This window comes from Camelus dromedarius, chromosome 28 (assembly GCF_036321535.1).
Source record: "Camelus dromedarius isolate mCamDro1 chromosome 28, mCamDro1.pat, whole genome shotgun sequence".
NCBI classification, from domain to species: domain Eukaryota; kingdom Metazoa; phylum Chordata; class Mammalia; order Artiodactyla; family Camelidae; genus Camelus; species Camelus dromedarius.
The window spans coordinates 17,746,624-17,765,525 of record NC_087463.1 but is presented as its reverse complement, the minus strand read 5'-3'; the positions used below and the strand labels follow the sequence as shown (position 1 = coordinate 17,765,525).

At 42.0% G+C, this 18,902-nt stretch overlaps 1 protein-coding gene across 1 annotated transcript in view; it reads right to left on the bottom strand.

Annotated features, from left to right (window-relative positions):
- PHLPP1 (PH domain and leucine rich repeat protein phosphatase 1) overlaps window positions 1–17,846 on the bottom strand; it is a 186,610-nt gene extending 168,764 nt beyond the window's left edge. Inside the window, exon 1 of the mRNA XM_010979991.3 lies at window positions 16,144–17,846. Coding sequence (XP_010978293.3) covers window positions 16,144–17,632 — 1,489 coding nt within the window. The 5' untranslated portion in view covers window positions 17,633–17,846. The remainder of the gene's footprint in view (window positions 1–16,143) is intronic.
- Between the last annotated feature and the right edge of the window lie 1,056 nt (window positions 17,847–18,902).

Sequence of the window (18,902 nt, the reverse complement as noted above, 5' to 3'; positions counted from 1 at the left end):
TCCCCTTCCCGTGTAGTAAGATGCGTTAGGATAATTAAGAAAGGATCACCCTATAGGAAATTCAGCATAGACTGAAATCACAGTCACAGATTCCCAAAGGGGGTATAAACTACAGTTAGCTGATTGATTCACTCAAGAAAAAACATTTCAGTAAATCTTGCGACTTGGTTTCTCCTTATCTCCTCGCTAAGAAAACTGAGGCCCAACTTCTTGAATATTACTTAAATGAATCTTTATATTCACAAGTTCTTCCTAACAGTCTCAAAGAAACAGGTGGACCTCTTCCCGCCCATGGTTAACTCCATTGGGTGTTTATGATTCTGCCTGTCTTATTTCTTCCAGAACTTTCCCTTGTTTATGTTGCCCTCTCCATTCATCCATTATCCGTAGCTTCCCCCCTCTCTCTTTCCCTTCAGGATACAAGAAACAATGTTCAAGTTTCTTCCTTCAGGACCACTTCCCTTCTTTCTACTGAAGTACAACTTACATCTAGCAGGGTACACAAACCATAAGGGTACAGTCAGTAAATTTTTTTATATGCACATACCCAGGAAAATAAAACCCAGAAAGATACAAAGAACATTATCAACAGCAGATGGCTCAAGCCCTTATCCCTCAATATCCCCCTGAAAGGTACAACTATCATGACCTTTCATCAAAAATTAGTTTTGCCTATTAATTGACCTTCTTCTGTCCTACAGTGTGTCTTTTATATCTGAATTCTTTCACTCAACATAATCCACTACCAGCACTTTTATATATAGGCATTCCTCAGAGTTGCCTCCTCAGCCCTCTCCTCACCCCACCTATATGATCTAGCAATTTCATTCAATCCAAACGCTTTAACACCTACCTAAGCACAGGTAACCCCTGAGCTCTCAGACTACCTGGATGTCTTTAGGCACCTTAAATAGAACATATCCAGAATCTAATTCACTCTCTCTCCCCCTCACCTTGCTCCTACATTCTCCCTGTTGGTTGATGGGATTAGTCAGCCAAACTGGAAACCTTCAAGTGGTCCTGAGACACAGAATCCTGTTGGTCCTGTTCACACTACATCCCTGACGTGGAAGACAGTGGCACACTTCCCAACGTGGAAGATATACTCAAATTACTTCACAAATGAATGATAAATCCTGAACTATTCCTTCTCCTCCAACATACAATCATTTGATCAGGTCCAAGAATTCTACATTCTAAACAGTTCCCACGTCTACAGTTCTTCATCTGCACTGACCTAGTCTAGCTCTTCCTCATCTAGCTCCTAGGTGGCCCCTCAGTCCCCTTGGCAGGCATGTCCATCCCATCTACTCCTACTCCTGGTCTACTCTTTCTAAAATTCAAAACGATCTCCCACCTACCTCACCTGCAGCAGAATTGATTAATTCTGTACTGGGTACAACCTCCACATTGAACAAACCTCAAAAGGAGCATACTCTATACTGCAGTGATTTCTTTGTCTCCTACTAGGCTGAACTCCCTGAGGCAAGGCCATTCTGTCTTTTTGTATCTCCAGCTCCTAAGAGAGTGCTCCGTTACTAAATGCCCCACCAAGGCAGTCTCCAAGTCTCCAGTCCCTCTCCAATCCACCCTCCAGCTGGCTGTCAGTTAATAGAATAGGGCTGGCTGTCAGCCCTATAATAGAAATCTAATCATGAAACTCCCCACTTTAAAATGCTCAGTAGCTCCCGCTGCTTATCAAATCAAGTCCTTAGCATGTGAGGCCTTTCATCAACTGGCCCCAACTATCCTTTTTAGTCTCATCTCCTACCTCTTCAAATCTCATCACCTAACACCTTGCCGCTCCAGCTACTCCCCATTCCCTGCACACACCGTGCCCTTTTATCACGCTTTAGTTCCTGACATGCCCTTTTCATGCAATGCTAGTCCCCCATTCACACAGGGAGTCCTTCTCAGGAAGCCTTTCAGAGCATTCCACCTCCAGGGAGAGCTGATTTGTCAGGCTTTTGGGTTCCCTTGGCATTTTGTAAATCCCTTAAGGCATTTCCAGTTTTACTGTAATTGTTTATGCAAATCCCCCCTCCACACATACACACACACATACACACACACACACCAGATAGGAAAGCCTGGAGATTCAAAAGGCATTCATCCTGAGAGCTGCAAAAATTTAATATAAATATTCATTTTAGACCTCATCACTTCTGTCCATGGCCATAATCCCATTCTGAATGTGAAAAAAAGGGGGGGGGGGGCTCAAGTAAATAAAGGTTTATATCACCTTCCTGACAGTTACTGCATATATCATAATAGGACCCACTGAGATCTGGAAGCTGGGTGGTGAGCCAGGTCCATTAGCCAGCTAAACAAATAATTATTGTCAGCCTAACATGCATTACCATTTCAAACTCATCCTCAGCAAAATCTACCCTCAACTGCAAAATATTCATAAATATCAAGGGCAGGAGACAGGCCTTCATTCATTCCTATCACCAGCTCCTAAGCAGAGCATCTGGTCCTCAAGCTTGACTGAGTTAATTAACAATACCCTCCACACAACCTCTTGCTTCCTACTTTCTGACCCACAATTCTTCCATTACTCCAAGTGCAAACTTGTCATCTTCGAGCTTCTATAATAACTACTATGTCCTAGGATAACGTCTACATCTGTCTCCTTTTCTCTCTCCACTGCTCTGGTTAAAGCTCTCAGTATCTTACTGAACCAGGCAAGCTCCTAATGGTTTCCCTCCTCCAGTTCTAATCTATCCCACTCCTGATTCATCCAACACTAGCAATTCTTAAACTGTATTATGCAAAGCAATTGCCTAGGAATCTTGTCAAAATGACAATTATTCAGTAAGTCTGAGGTTGGGCCTGAAATTCTGCATTTTTTTTTAATTGAAGCATATAGTTGATTTACAATGTTGTGTTAATTTCTGGTGTACAGCATAGTGGTTCATTTATACATACAACATACACACACACACACATATTCCTTTTCATATTCTTTTTCATTATAACCCATTACAAGGTATTAAATAGAGTTCCTGTGCTATACAGTAGGACCTTGTATCTATTTTATATATAGTAGTTAGGATCTACAAAATCCCAAACTCCCAATTTATCCCTCCCTGCCCCTTTTTTCCCCTGGTAACCACAAGTTTGTTTTCCATGTCTGTGTGTCTATCTCTGGTCTGTAAATAAGTTCATTTGTGTCCTTTTTTTTTTTTTTTTTCCAAGATTCCACATACAAGTACTATCATATGGTATTCTCCTTTCTCTTTCTGGCTTACTTCACTTAGAATGATGATCTCCAGGTCCATCCATGTTGCTGAAAATGGCATTATTTTATCCCTTTTAATGGCTGAGTGGTATTCCATTGTATCTACACCACAACTCCTTCATCCAGTCATCTGCTGATGGACCTTTACGTTGCTTCCACGTCTTGGCTACTGTAAGTAGTGCTGCTGTGAACATTTGGATGCATGTGTATTTTCGAATGAGAATTTCCTCTGGATATATGCCTAGGAGTGGGATTGATGGATCACAGGGTAAGTCTATTTTCAGTTTTTTAAGGAATCTCCATACTGTTTTCCATGATGGCTGAACAAAACTACCTTCCTACCAACGGTGGAGGAGGGTTCCCTTTTCTTCACACCCTCTCCATCATAGATTCTGCATTCCTAACACATTCTCAGGAGATGCTGATCCACAGACCACATTTCAAGGAGCATGATCTCCACTCAGTGCTGTTCTAGAATAAAGTACCTAGCAAGCAGTCAACAAGCAGAAGCCAGATGGCCATCAGCCAGAAGAGGATAAGCACAGATGTCTATGCTAGGTAAGAAACTGGACTAAATGTCCCCTGGTCCCTTCCAGTGCTCACATTCTGTGCTCTCTGTAGGATATCCATGATGTTGTCACCCATTTTTCACCTGTGAAGCTTGGCAAAGCTATACCCTGGCAGGTATTACTTCAACGATTGCATTCACCTGGTTCTGAATTAGTAACTATCTACAGACAACTCTGGTTTAGTCTACTCTAATATTACAATTGTTTGTAAAAGCTAAATAAGATACTGTGCAAGGGGGTATATATACTTGTGCTTATGACAGTACCTTAAAGATAAATGAACACCACTACTTCTCTTTATGTATCAGTATTATCTGGAGGTTAACACCACTTGGGTTAATCTATCAGCTTCTTAGAACCAAGAGGCTGTCACCATTTTGTTGTTTGGTTGGGGGGGTGGAATGGGGGACCTTATGCACATCTACAGAAGCAAGAAGCAATGACAACTCCCAACTCTATCAGCAGCTGCGAGCCAATCTGAGATACAAAACACTCATTCCACCCCCCCAACCAAGACAATCCCTACTCTCAGAAATGGACTTCTGTGTGGCATCGTCACAGTGACACTATCTTTTTTAGCAGTTCCAAGATACTTGTTTATAGAACTTTTCTCATTGTGTATTTATCAATGCGACAATACTATTCAGATTTTGGTTAAAAACACCAAGCCCCTCTTATGAATTAGTTGTAAGGGATTTTTAGCATCCACGTCATAATCACGAGGGCCGGTAATTAGTCTCCTTATGATGCTAACATTTCTGTTAATATTCCCCCATGAAAATCAGCTTGTCGGGTATTGATTTTGCTCTAATGAGTTAAGTGAGGTCTCTGTAAAAATTTGTCACAGAGGGCAAAAAGGTACAAATGACAGTGAAAAATACACACTGGCAGGTAATTAACCTGAATGTTAATGAGTTTGAGTTAGAAGTATTTTCAGTTGAATTATAAGCACGACTTATTTTAGTCAGACAGGATCTGCATAATTTTTTTAACCAGGATGTTTATCATAATTTTAAAACTAACATAAAAAGCAAAATAAAGATCTTTTCCAGCATTGTCATTCACATTACTGCATGAGACAATATTTCACAGAGATGTTTGCCTTCCTCTTAAAAGAAACTCCTAACAGGCCATTAGTAAAGACTTAACTTGCCATGAGTGTAGTACGGATTTACAGCCACGGATAAAAGAGTTACTTCTGCTCATGTGAACACTTAAGAGTTGTGTATCCTCCTAGTCCACACAAGAGGGTAAAAAAAAAAAAAAAAAAAAAAAAAAACTCCTTCACCAATGAAGATCCAGACAGTACACGGGCAAAGTCAAAATTAATACCCCCAGGGTATGACCAATTCATCGTCTTCCAAATTTTACATGAATGTGGGCTACATGACATTAAACTAAAAGAAAGTACCTGACTCTGAAAGATAAACACAGCATTTCCCATAAATCTCATAAACCCAAGGAAAGCAAAACTTTCACAGGCCTTGCAGAAAAGAATAAGAAAAGGTCTTTCAAGTACATTGGAGGCCCACTGCCAGGCTTCGGGGCAGCCTTGAGCATGTGCACATTTGCATTTTCTTTTCAAAAAAGCAAAATTAATATTTCCTTAACCCAGAACTTAGATCCTCACAAACTATGATACCAAATGAAGCCCAAATGATTCAAGTGGATGAGAAGGGCTAGATAGAAAGGGTTGGTAAGTCTTAAAGGATTAGACTGGAATTACTAACCCTACACTAGCCTGACTGGACTCTGAACTACTAGTAATTTACGGCTGCCCTTCAAACAATTCAGCATCCCGGAGATATGGCAAGAGGCTACGGCCTCTAGTCCTTCAGGGTGGCTCAGGGGCCTTCTGGGGAGTCACATGGTGAAGTCAGGAGTCTCTCCTCTATGGTTGCTACAGGCGTCTGTGAACCCCACGCCTCTATCAGAACACTTTCCACCACTGTATTCTAAGTGCTGGCTTGCTTGTTTCCACAAACATGCCCTCAGATCTGCAAGTATTTCAAGGGATCCTCGACAATTCAAATCAGTCATCTTTGAATCAAAAGCACCTTTGACATACTAGGTATTCATAGTAATTACTGGATAGAATGAATGGATGAAAGAGTGAAAGTGTATAGTTTGCCAGTGTCACCGAGCAACAGCATATCCCATCTTCCTTAATGAGCCCTAATTACCTCTAATTAACATTTGTGGCAATTTACTAGTACTAAAAATAACACACCACACTACATTTGTATAACATCTCACAGTTTACAAAGCACTTCCACATATATCATCAAATCTGAACCTCACAAAGTTCTTTGAGACAGATTTTTTTTATCTCCTTTTTTCTCTAATGAGGCTTAAGGAGACTTGGGGGTTCATCACAGGTCTCTCATCAAGTAGAGAGGAAGCCCACAGTCAAATCTAGGTCCCAGTTCCTGCATCAGTGCACATTCCATCCGAAGACCAGGGCCTGGCTTATACTGAGTCCTGCTGTCCTGGGCACTTCGCCTCATTTCATTTGATCTTCTCAACAGCCCTGTGTGGCAGGTAGGTATCACCTCTTCCTACAGAGAAGGAAAGAGGGAAGTGGAGCTCTGAAGTCAGGGGCACAGCCAGAAAGCAAGTCCAAGCCTCAATTACTTCAAAGTCCATGCTTCCCAAATGCTGATATGCCCAAACCGGCCCCAGAAGGTTGTTAAGGACAAGTTTTCCACATTCAGCAAATCAAGCTATTACACATGAGTTAACTAGTTAACTCTGGCTTCAAATGCCTGGACTTGCATTCTGCCTGTGCCTTGCTCACTGGACAAACCCACACAAGGTACTAAACTGCTCTGTAACTCAGTTTCTCCATCTGCTGCAGGGGCAACATTATCTACCTCATAGGGTTGTTATGAGAATTAAATGAGCTAATACTTACAAAACACTTAAAACAGTGCCTAGCACATAGTAAGGATGATATAAATGCCAATCAGTTAAGGAAAAAAAGATAAACTAAGGAAAAGTGACAGCTTAAATCACTAAAGAAATACTCAATTATCCAATAAAAAGTATGGGGACAATTTGTTCTTTCCTACTTCCTATCTTTCTTAAACAAATGATAGATTATAATTTTGTAGCCTACAAGTAAAACTATGAGACAATACAGGAAAATATGGGGTATTTCTTTTTAACCTTGGGGTGGGGAGATCTTCTGAAGCCTGACACAGAAACCTGAATACCTAGAGGAAAGGACTGACACAGAAAGAAGTGTGAACAGATAAAGAAAAAAGTGACTTAGAAAAACAAAGCTAGGTTCCCTAAACATACCCCCCAAAACAAATCTATAAGCCAGTAGGAAAAAGACAAATATCATACAAAAAAAAAAAAAAATGGGCTAGAGATACAAACAGGCCAGTCACAAGAGAAATGTTACCAATTAAAATGTGAAAAAAAATGCTCTACATAATTAAGAACTGCAATTTTCTTTTAAATCAAGATCTTTCCCCCCAAGATTATTTGCCCCACCCATCCCCTTCAATTCATAAATACAACTACCACCTCAACACTCGATGGAGAACACGTGTGTGCGTGTATCATGTAAGCATGCGTGGGATGTACGTAAGAAGGAGAAAGAATGCCCCTCTGCCAATGAAAGTAGTGTTTACTTCCTCCCACAGGGAGAGATTCAATTTAGTACACAGACCTGCTCCTCTACTACCTCCAGCCATACCACCTCTCAGAGACCGCCAAGAGAAATTTCTTCTCTGCTTCAGCATCTCAAGTACATATTCCATATGCCAGATGCAATTTATTTTTACTCCTCTGTACTTCTGCACTTTAAAAAGTTCCCTTCCTCATAGTAAAAATGAACAGTCATCTTTGAGGAATTAATTGACTCCATAGATTAGTTTCCACATAAAACTTTTGCTTAAGTTAAATGATTATATTAAAATGGAACCTAATATAAAAGGGAATCTCTCTCACCCCTACAAATATTCGCAAGCTGTTTTACTTCTAACAGGAGCAAGATATTTCTGTTTCTCTTTGAGAGAAAGAGATATACAGAGCAGTACCAGATTTCATGATAAAGACTTCCAAAACTAGCAAACAGCAAAAGCCCAAAGATTACTAAGTTGTTTCAGTTTTTTACATCACATAAAAATAGGACTGTGTATGTGTACCCAGATAGGGCAACTGCATTTAATTGTGAGACGATACCATTTTTCTTAAAAAAAAAAAAAAAACTGATAAAAGAATATAATGAATACTGAATCTATTTAATGAACACATGTCTGAATGGGAATTTTTTTTCAAAATCTGTTCTTAAATTTTTCTCCCAAATATTTTTTAAAAATTCAATTATTTCTTATTCCAACATTTCCATTCTTCTAACAATTTCAACTTTAAAGTACTGAAGAAATCACCACTGATTTTCTGATTTTCTAGCACTGTAACTCTTTTCAGCCAATTGTCTGTCTAATTTAAAGTTCTGTCATAAATCTCCCAAAAGGTAACATCACTAATGAAATCTAATTTCCCATTATGCAATTAAAATATCCAATTGTTCCATTAGAAGCCACCTCTCATAATCTGTCAAAGTGATATATATATAATCTCTCAAAAGCAGTGATGAGAAAGAAAATAAACTAGAAACACCTTGAATAGAGAAAGCATCAAATGTGTGAAGCACACTCAATTTTTTAAACTTTCATTTTGAATACTAAATAAAGGAGGTTCCAAAGATAAAAATCCTGGGTGCCATTCCTTAATTCTAAGACTGACTTGATAAGACCTTGGACCAGACACTTAACCCCTATAGGGCTTGCTTTCCTCATCTATAAAAATACAGATGTTGGGATCTCTACAGGACCCTAAATTCTACAGCCTAATCAAAATAACACAAAAATTTCATTTTCTTTAAGTTCTTTTGCTCTTACTGACTCTAGGCACAAGTAGACAGGCACACAGCTCACCATGAATTAAAGCTAATGAACCAGTAAGATTTGGACCTCTCAAATACAGTTACTGCTACAATAAACTTTATGAACTGGATTATGAAAGTATCTTGCTTTATAAGTCAACTTAAGAAAAGAAATTTACTTTAACTTTTAAAAGGATGTATTTCTTTAAATTCATCTCTAGTGTACTGAATTCTACTTTGAAGAGTAGGGCTGGTAAGGAGAGGGTGAATCAAACATCATCTAGTCTGTCAATTAGTCCTAATCTACTCCAGAAAAGTATTCAGCTTCCACTGGCAACCCCAGGCTGACTTGTGTATGTTAGGTCCAAGCCGGCTCCTTTCTCCATGACAAAAGGCAGGGGATTTGGCTGTTGTTAAACCCATGGACAAGTCTTACAGAACTTAAAACAACTACAACATCTAGTCCTTCTAATTTGAAGAACAGGCCCTTTAATGGAGCCCCAGAATGTTAAGAGTTGAAAGGGATCTTAGACTTATTCTACTCGAAGCTCATCATTTTACTGATGAGGATACCAAAGTCCAAGATAGGTTGAAATGAATGTCCAAAGTCATACCAAGTTTCCCAACTCTCAGACTAGTTTCTTTAAATGACTGACCATTTTCTCTCAATCAGAGTGTAAGATTAAAATGGTGCAAATTCTTTCCCAAAGTTGTTTTTGAAAAGAAGAAAGTTACTTTCAACTGGCCCCGGGACACATCAGCCAAACTCAAGAACTATAAGATGTAGCAGCCATTCAAGCGCTAGCGTATAGCCAAAAAGCTCTCAAAATATGGATAGGAACAAAGAATTCCTCAGGAATGTGTATCTTGTAAGTGACAATAAAGGTCAAAACTGATTCTGTGCATAAAATTTTGCTCTTTGGACCATGTGTCAGGAGCGAACTGATTGTTAAAATCCAGATAATTATTAAATGGGCAATGAAAACAAGTACAGTTCACACTCACTTTCACTGTATTAAAAAACATACCTCATATTTGAAAAGAGAGCCCAAACATTCTAACATATTATTAACGGGTGCAGATACATGAAAAGATTCACTCTCCAGCTGCTCTTCATCAGACAGGAGTCAGTAGAAATTGACAACAAATACAAAACTCTTCCTGCTTGAAAAGAACGCAGGGAGAAAACTAAAAACAAAATCAGCCAATTATCTCAAATTTCAAATCTCTATTTAAATTTTTTCATTCATTACTGAAATGGTCCAAAACCAAATTATTTCAAATTCTATTCCGTCTTCAACTGAATGCTGTCACATAGCTGGAAATGAGACTAATTTACTTCTAGAAAGCTTCATTTGAGAAAATATATGTCAAAAATTCTGGATCTTTTTGGGTTTTGCTACAGTATTGATACTAACAAACTCATAAAATACGTACAACCTACAAATAAGAGTGTTTTACCCCATTTCCAATAGGACTTCTAGGTTCCCAACTCAAAGGCCACTGGAATTGTACCTTAATAAGACGCTATCAGTAAATATATTTTACAATGTATTAAAGCAATCTCAAGTGTAAAAATACAACAAGGAATTATTTCAGTATGAATATGGCATTATGGCATGGTTCTGCTTTGTTTCATTTAACATAGAAAAAGGTATATCAGGCAAATATATTATTTATATAACAAAACCATTCCACCTCTAAATCAACATGTAGTAACACTTCAGTAATCCAGTAACTTATTTTTCTTGATTCTTAAGTACAATTATTACACCATTTGAAACAGCTAGTTTCATAGTTAACCAAATATCCTAATGTTCTTTAATTGAAGTATCGTTAAAATCTTTTTTCCCTCAGATTTTTGAGTTTCAATTTATTAAAAATTTCCAAAGCCCAGAGTTGACGTTTCATAACAAATCTAAACACAGTCACATAGATTTATGTTATAAATAACTAACGTATCTAAGGAATCTATATGGTCAATTTTGTTTTGTTTTGTTTTAATTACACAACCTTTAGAAAACCAAAGGTAAGTACAAAAAAGAGTTTGCCCCAGAAGCAGAGGGACAAGAGGCCAGATTCAAAACCCTTCATTACCAGCGCTGTACCAGATGCCTGGGATTAAAGGGGTGGAGTGGGTTTTAGAAGGTGGGACTTTTTTACAAAAGGGCTTCATTATCCCCAGACAATTTTGGACATTTTGATAACATCTCTTTCTATTTTTCAAAATATCAGGCGTCTTTAAAGGAAAAGCTTTTCTATTGAGTGGCTTCAGGATCTCTCGACTTTCCCAGTAGAACAATTAAACCCTTCTCTGTCCAGATAGACTGAACCGTGTTCAACCCTGGCACATAACAAAATCATTAAATCTAAGATGCCTCATTTGACAGATGTCTCATTAAATTCATCTCAAAGTTGAGGTAAGAAATGCCTTTGAAAAGGGGGAAAAAACTCCTATTGACTCTAAGAAAACTTTGAGAGCCAACACTCTCAAAATCCACAGTTTCACTCACGTGAAATAGAAGATATTAATAGTGTGTGGCACATCTAAAATCTCCTGCCATGGGAGAAATGCCTCTGTGCATATGTGTGTTTAACACATCCCCTGGGGACCCAAAGAGGAAGGAAGGCTGGAGATTCAGGGCACAAACCACCAGCTGCTTAACAAAATTCCACAAATTCAGTTTAACAAATGTTAAAGCTAAAATGCCAACTATTATACTAGCTGGATCATATACAACATCAATGAATGTTATGTTACCAATAAATCAAATTCAACATTCTAAAAAGAAAGAGAATTAAAAAACAACAGAAACATCTTATACTTTAAAAAAAATAAGAATCTTTGGATAATCAATCTAACTTAAGCTGGTTGATTTAACAATCTTATAGCAACACAAAAATAAAACTTTCAACCAGAAACTTTACAAACTCATTTATTCATCCCTTCTCCCTACAATTATGCCAATGAACATTAAAAAAAAAAATACACCATTTTAGGAATAACTATGAAATTTGGGGAGAATAGCTTACTCTCTAGCTCTGTATGATATATGAATTATAAAAACTGAACAGCATAGTAACAGCAATAAAGCAGTATTAATCACTAAAGTACAAATAAATTTACTTTAAAGTGAAAAGTTTCCACAAACCTTTTATGGGGAATATTTCTGATACTTTACAAGTAAGGCTATGTTTTAAGGGAACTGAAATGCCATACCTTCACCCCCAAAAGTTGTCTACTTTTCAGACAAAGTGTTAATGCTCTAGACCCAGTGAAGAGTCAACAAATGAAGTCAATTTGAGTAAGAGAATAATGAGAAGAATCGTTACATCAACTTTGTTCCATATCAACTTAAATGGCTATTTGCAATGAGAATATTCAGCACGTTTCAGTACTCCTTCTGTATTGTCTACTTATTTGCCAGTCCTACTTCTTTATGTCTTTAAAGGAAGCATGATAAAAACAGAACCATCCACATTTCACAAAGAATTCCACTTTGGACTTGAGGATAATATCACCTCATTACCAACAAAAGCAGCATATTTTCTGAATGCTTTGAACCAAATGAAAAATTAAACTGTAAATGAAATTCAGCATCGATTCAAGGGAAGCGATATGAATTGTAAAACAGAACATCCATACTCTCTCTTTTCAGCTCTGCCAAGGACTGAAAAACCACAAGAATCAAAACTCTTAGGCACCAGTTTCTCCATCTGAAAAGAGGATTGACACCAACTCCTCCCTAATAATGTTTCTGAAAGGACAAATGAGATAATTTATGTGAAAGCCCTTTAAGATTTTTGAAGATAATAAACCCAACATGTTAATAGACTTTATCAAACCACAGTATGAAGGACAAGATAGCATGCACTTTATATGAAAAACAACAAATATACAATTTAAATATTAAAAAAAAAACAAAATTAAAGTTAAACCCTCTGTTCTTAAAAGGACTGCTTAAGCATACACTGGTGTCACATGTTCATACCAGGTTACTCAATACTGCTGTAATTATAGTAATAAGAGACTGCTCGTCAATATTACAGCTTAATGCTGAACCACCCCTTCTTGGTTTCCGTGTAGGAAACTATGTAAGGTTTGACCATTCCCAGAAGAGAAAAAGAGAAGAAACATGAGAGGGGAAGAAGTCCGTTCTCCTGAGCAATCCCAAGAAGTCACACACATAAATATCTCGTCTAGGGTTCACCAGGCACAGTGGGTGTGCACTCCATTCTGTCAACATCCTTTCCCACTGTTACCATGCAAACTGAAATAGCTAGACAACTAAATCTAAAAGGCGGTAGAAGAGAGTCAAAAATATTAAACAAAATAGTTTAATACTGCCCTTGATCAGCGATTCAGACCTTCCAGGGAGTCCAAAACCTCATTAACGTTTTGAAATCCATAACTTATGTCCAGCAACCTAAACTCTTAAATTTTTTTAACCTAAAATCACTCTCTTTCAGATAAAATTTAAGATGGCTTTTCTTAAAGGGAAATTAAATGTTACTATACCTAAAATTCTTAACACTTCAGACAAGTTACTTCAGATTAACTCTTTTCATATTTTAAATCAGCTAAGAGAATGGTTACTTGAGAGGTGCAGTAACAATTTTCAAACTAAGTTTTCATCAACAGCTCTGTAATTAGATAGTACCTTTTGTCCAATGCCTTCTACCTCATTAAAGACTTTCATTTTACTTTTCCTGAACAAATATTTAAATATTCAAAGCAACCACAAATGGCTTTCAAAGCCTTTTAAGAATAACTTGAGCTGGTCATAAATACTAAAATTTAATTGAAAGGTGACCCTTAGGAGAATGAAGTTCTCTGCTGGACAAGAACTTCTGAAAAAAAAAAAAGCAGCTGACAAACTAGATAAACTAGATAGACAGCAGGTAATGAGCTCAATTTAAATAGAGGTAAATACTCAAAAGCCTTCAGAGGCAACTTCTTAGTCTGTCCTTAACTCCAACTACACATATAAACAAAAACACAGGCAGCAATAAATTTATTTGTAAAATTATAAACACGAATGTGATACATAGCATCCTCTTAGAGGGTTTCATCTAAAACAAACGTTAATTCTCTTATTATTAAGGAAGAGAATTACTACCAAAATGTAATGCTTCCCTGTTGGGTGTCCTACATTCCACTGCAGCAGAAGGGTAATTTCCAGGAATCTCCTCCAGCTCGGTGCAAACCTCCGCTACATGTGAAGTCCTGACAATGTTCCCATGATAAGTTAAGACCACCTTATAACTAGGCCCTTTTGTTCATCAATAGCTAAACTTTCTTGCAAAAGTTCAAGTGGACTCACTGTATGTTTAATTTTGTTCTATGGCAAATGAATATCAACACAGAGATGTTTGGTATATCAATTTAGGCTTAAAATAAGCTCAACTTTGTATAAAATAAGCAATGAGACATGTTTATAACAATCAGGCATCTTCCTTCTAGGACACCTGCACACTGGCTTCACATTCAAGAATAGCAGGATGCTGTGTGGTGGCTTCTACATTTTATTAGCTATTTTTATGAGCATAAACACAGATGTATATATGCATTTATGACAATTACTGCTTTTCATAAAGAACAGAAAGATTAAAATGAGCACACCAGAAATGTAAGATTTAACCAGATAGATAATTTGTTACCTTTATATTGAGGTAAGTTAAAAAAAAAATCATCCACTTAAAACATTTTAGACACACTTGAAGAGACAATCAAGGTGAGTCAAATATTTAAATGTCATGACTAACATCTAAAACCCTCTGCATGGACATGTACCATGATCAACAATTCATTCATGAGGAAAAGAAAGAATGCAGAGCTCTTTCCACACAAAATATGTCCAATACTGCTTATTTAATATATCCCTCGCTTTATATATATATTCCCTTCAATGTAACTGGTTGGTTACAAGGATATTTATCATCCTCATGCTAACAAAATATTCTCGTTCCAAGTATGATTACCATTTAATGCATCTGCATTTTACAAATTACATGAGCTACAGGAAAAAAGGATATAGTTGTTACTCCTACATGAAAAGAGAAATCACCTATTTTCTAGGCCATAAACTTTTAAAGGCATGTCGTCAGACTGGGACGTTATCTTCAGATACTGCAAATGCTACTATATTATGATATGGTTTTCTTTATGAGGCAAAAATCCATCAGAAATTCACTCGTCTGAGAAACACCTCAATTAAACACAAAGGAACATCTCACCAGAGATGCATATTTCAGTTTTGCATATTTCAATGTGGGAATTAAGATTTCTTTATTTAAATTTACTAAACTCCTGCTAGGACACAAATTGGATCAAAAATATATTAAATTAGAAAAAAATGGCTACAGATTAATGAAATCACAAGTGTGATTATTTTTCCACCACTACCTACAACCTAGAATAGTAAATTTGGAAAGACTTATCTCTCCTAACTTAATTTTGTTATGCTAACTTTATTTTAAATAAAATTCTTTATCACTAAGAACATGATTCTTCAAACCAGAGGAGGAAGAATACGAAGCAACTTATTAAGCTCAAATATAACCAGGATCTAGAGCTCTCTAATTAAGTACCAGCCAACTCTTTAACCAAAAGAACAAACATTAGTCACTCCTGGTCAAGAATTCGATCTAATATATCACTTATATCTCAATAAAGCTGCAATAAATAGAAAAAAATTTAAAGACTTTTCATCTAGAAATAAAGAAATAATGAGGAGGATTTTAGATCCCATCTCAAGAGAGAGTAATCACTTAAAGTCGTATTGTGATCCCTATATTCCTAATGCAAGTCACACCGCAATGGTCAGTTCTGGCTACAAAGGCTAAAAGTAAGAAATGAGAGAAAGAAACAGCCAAAACCACTTCTGATGCAAGAAGCAAACTTACAGAGGAAACTGAAAAAGCGCTGAAGAAAAGTATCACTGAAAAGGATCGCATCTGTTAGGTTCTATTGAAGACTAAGGGGCAAAGGAGCTGACAGCAAGCTGGAGGGCACCGGCTGACCAGCTCCGGGGCTAGAATGGCAAGCTGCAGACAGTCAAGTGGAGGGAGAGAGTTTCTCATGGTCATCTCCCTCTGCAGGTATCATGTGCACGGGATAGTTCACCTGAAATCCCAAACTGCCTCAAACCCGACAAGCCCACGGGCAGAGGCCCCAAGGAAGCACCTTCATTGTTAGATGTACTACTGCCTCTCTCAGGAGGGTCTTCTCTCTGTACTTCGCGGTGGCTCTACCACCTCTCGACCTCAGAAGTCCTCAGGATTGCTCCCGGATTTTAACATTGCCCCATGCAGTATTATACAGGTTGTACGTGAAAGCTGTAAAGCAGTACAGACTCCCAAGGAACGGCACTGACTCTCGGCACCTGAAAGTGCTTACTTCCCAGACGTCAAAGAGCAGGTGGTTTCCTTACCTGCATAGAAGCGGATGAGACAGCCAATCTCCGAGTCCATGCCTTCCTCCTGCACCCTCCACAACTCCCCAAATCCCAGCTGGAAGAGGTAGTCATTTTGGATCTGCAATGGCTTCTCGTCCGCCTCCAGGCGCCGGGTGGTCTCTCCGTGGAGCTGCACATACAGGGTGGGCGTTGGAGGCGTCTTCTCCGTGGTCGCCCCGTTCCCCCCCGGGGTCGACGTTTTCTCCTCCCGAGGCCGATCGCGGGCTGCACCGCCCGGGCCGTCGACGCCTCTCGGGGCTTTCGGCTGCAGCGGTGGCGGGGAGGCCGTCGGAGAAGGCGGCCGGGCGCCCGCTCCGGCCCGGGGCTGCGTGGGGCGGCCGGGCAGGCGGGGCTGGCTCGGAGCCCCTGTCGAGGCCGGGGCTGAGTCGGCCTCGAGCTCCTCGGACGACGACGAGGAGCCGCCGCCGCTGCTGTAGGGGTCCAGCCGGTCGGACACGCTCTCAGCGCTGGGGCTCAGGCTGAAGCTCTCGGTGTCGGAGGCCGGGCCCGCGGCCGCGCCGTCCAGGGCACGCGGGGCTCCTGGTTGGCTGGGGCTGGAGTCCGAGGGCGCGGGGCTGGCACGGCGAGCCCACCTATCCGGGCCACCGGGCAGCGGCAGGTCAGCGGGAGGCGCGTGCGGCTCATCCCCGACGGTGGTCAGCCCGCTCCTCCCAGGCGGCGGCCCCAAGTCCCGCGGCTCGCCGGGCGCCCCCTTACCCAGCACCTTCACCACGCCGCCGCCTTTGTGGCCCACCTGGAGCAGGCGGGCGGCCACCTCGCCGGCCGTGGTGTCCAGCGTGCAGAGCACCGGGCGCAAGTAGGTCGATGCCAAGTGGCGGTCGAAGACGTGCACACAGCCCCGCTGGAGCTGGTGCCGCACCCAGTCTCGGTCCGACGGCTGCAGCTGCAGCATCTGCCGGTGCTTCAGGAGCAGCGTCTTCCTGTCCAGACTCCGGGTGCACAGGGACGCCGAGGCCGAGCAAGAGGCGGACAGGCCGGCGGCGCCGGGGGAGTGCGAGGCGGCAGCCGCGGACGACGACGACGACGACGACGACGAGGATGAGGACGACGAGGCGGCGGCGGCGGCGGCGGCGGCCGCGGACAGATTCCTCTTCAGCCGCCCTCTCCTTAGCAGCAGGGAGTTGGCGCCGCCGCCGGCCCCGGGCACCGGGGCAGCCCCGCTGGCGGTGGGCTGGGGCGCGCCACGCCGCCTCCTGCGACCCGTGCCTCCCGCCCGGCCCGGCAGCGGCCCCGGCGCTATCTCACCGGGGGCCTCTTCCCGCGCCCCGCCGTTCGGGGCCGCCGGGGTCAGCGCGGGCTCGGGACTCCGGCCGCCCCCGGCCGCAGCGGCCAGAGCCGCCGCCGCCGCCGCCGCCTCCGCTGCGGCCGCCGCGGGAGCAGAAGCTCGGTCCTCCCTGCTGGTCTCTGGGAGTCGCTGCGCCGTAGCCGCGGCGGCGGGCTCCATTGCAGTGGGGCTTCGCGCTTACCCCCCAGCTCCGGAGGCAGCGGGCGGAGATCGAGGCGGGGAGGCGAAGGTGGGAGACGGCGGCGGCGGCGCGGGGAGAAGGGAGAAGGCAATGGCGTTCGGCACGGCCGTTCCAGGGGATTATGTGGCAATTCGGAGCATTCCGTCGGTGTCTCGGTGTTCCATCCCGCGCGCCCGCCCGCCTCGCCGCCACCGCCCCCCCCTCCACACGCCCTCCCCGCCCGGGTCGCGGGCTCCCAAGAACAGGCCCCGCCCGCTCCCCAACCTCTACCCGGCGAGCCAGCCGCGAAGCAGAGCTCATTGAATATTAATCAAGCGCCCGAAGCGGGAAGGCAGGAGGCGGGCAGGGCGGGAGCTCCACGGGAGCCTTATGAATATGCATCACCCGCATGACGGCATTCCAGGGAGGAGAGGAGAGAGCAGGAGGACGGCGACGAGGCGGGGCTTCAGGGTAAACAAACGTGACGCGTGCGTACGAGGGCGGGGCGGGGGGCAGTTTCCCAGGAGGATCCTACGCGGGCCTCTGAGAGGGGGCGACAGAGAAATCGGGGGCGCGCGGTGCACTTTGGGAGTTGTGGTTCTAGTGCACGGACGGGCACGCCCTAGGGGAACGTGGTGAACTACAAGCCCCAGAGATCCTTAAGTTTTGCCCCTTTTGGCCGCCGGCGGCTGGCCTTGGACGGTGGGTATTGTGCCCTCTGCTGTCGAACTCGGTGCTCGGGAATGTTCTCGTTCATTAACTTGTACCTAACTGGCCCGTTCCCGCTCCCCAGAAGACTTTCGTTTTTCCTGGTATTTGAAAGAGAGGCCTTTGAAGCACTTTCCACGGCACAAAGGTCCCCAGGCCATGGTCTTCACCTCCATCACACGTTGTATGAGGTACAAATACATACCCACAGCACCACAGGATAATTGGCCGTCAGAGCCAAACTCGCTTTCCCCCCACTTTTCCAAGGCCAGGGAAGAGTGTCTGGAAACTCTAACTGGGACAATGTTGAACATGCTTGGTGGAAATCCTGCAAGCCCGAGTCGAGCCGGTCCTCTCCCATTCCTGCCTCCGAGAAGGAAAAAGGCAAAGAGCTGAGATCTCACTTTTCCTCACTGATAGAGTTTGAAGTCCCTTAATGACACAGAAGGCAATGGAAAGTAGAGGAAACGTTGGAATGGAGACAAGGTAGGGCAAGAGGTGGGCTGGTCCCATATATTCTCTCTTAATGTCTTCCCGTGTTTTTTGTTTCAACATTCAGAA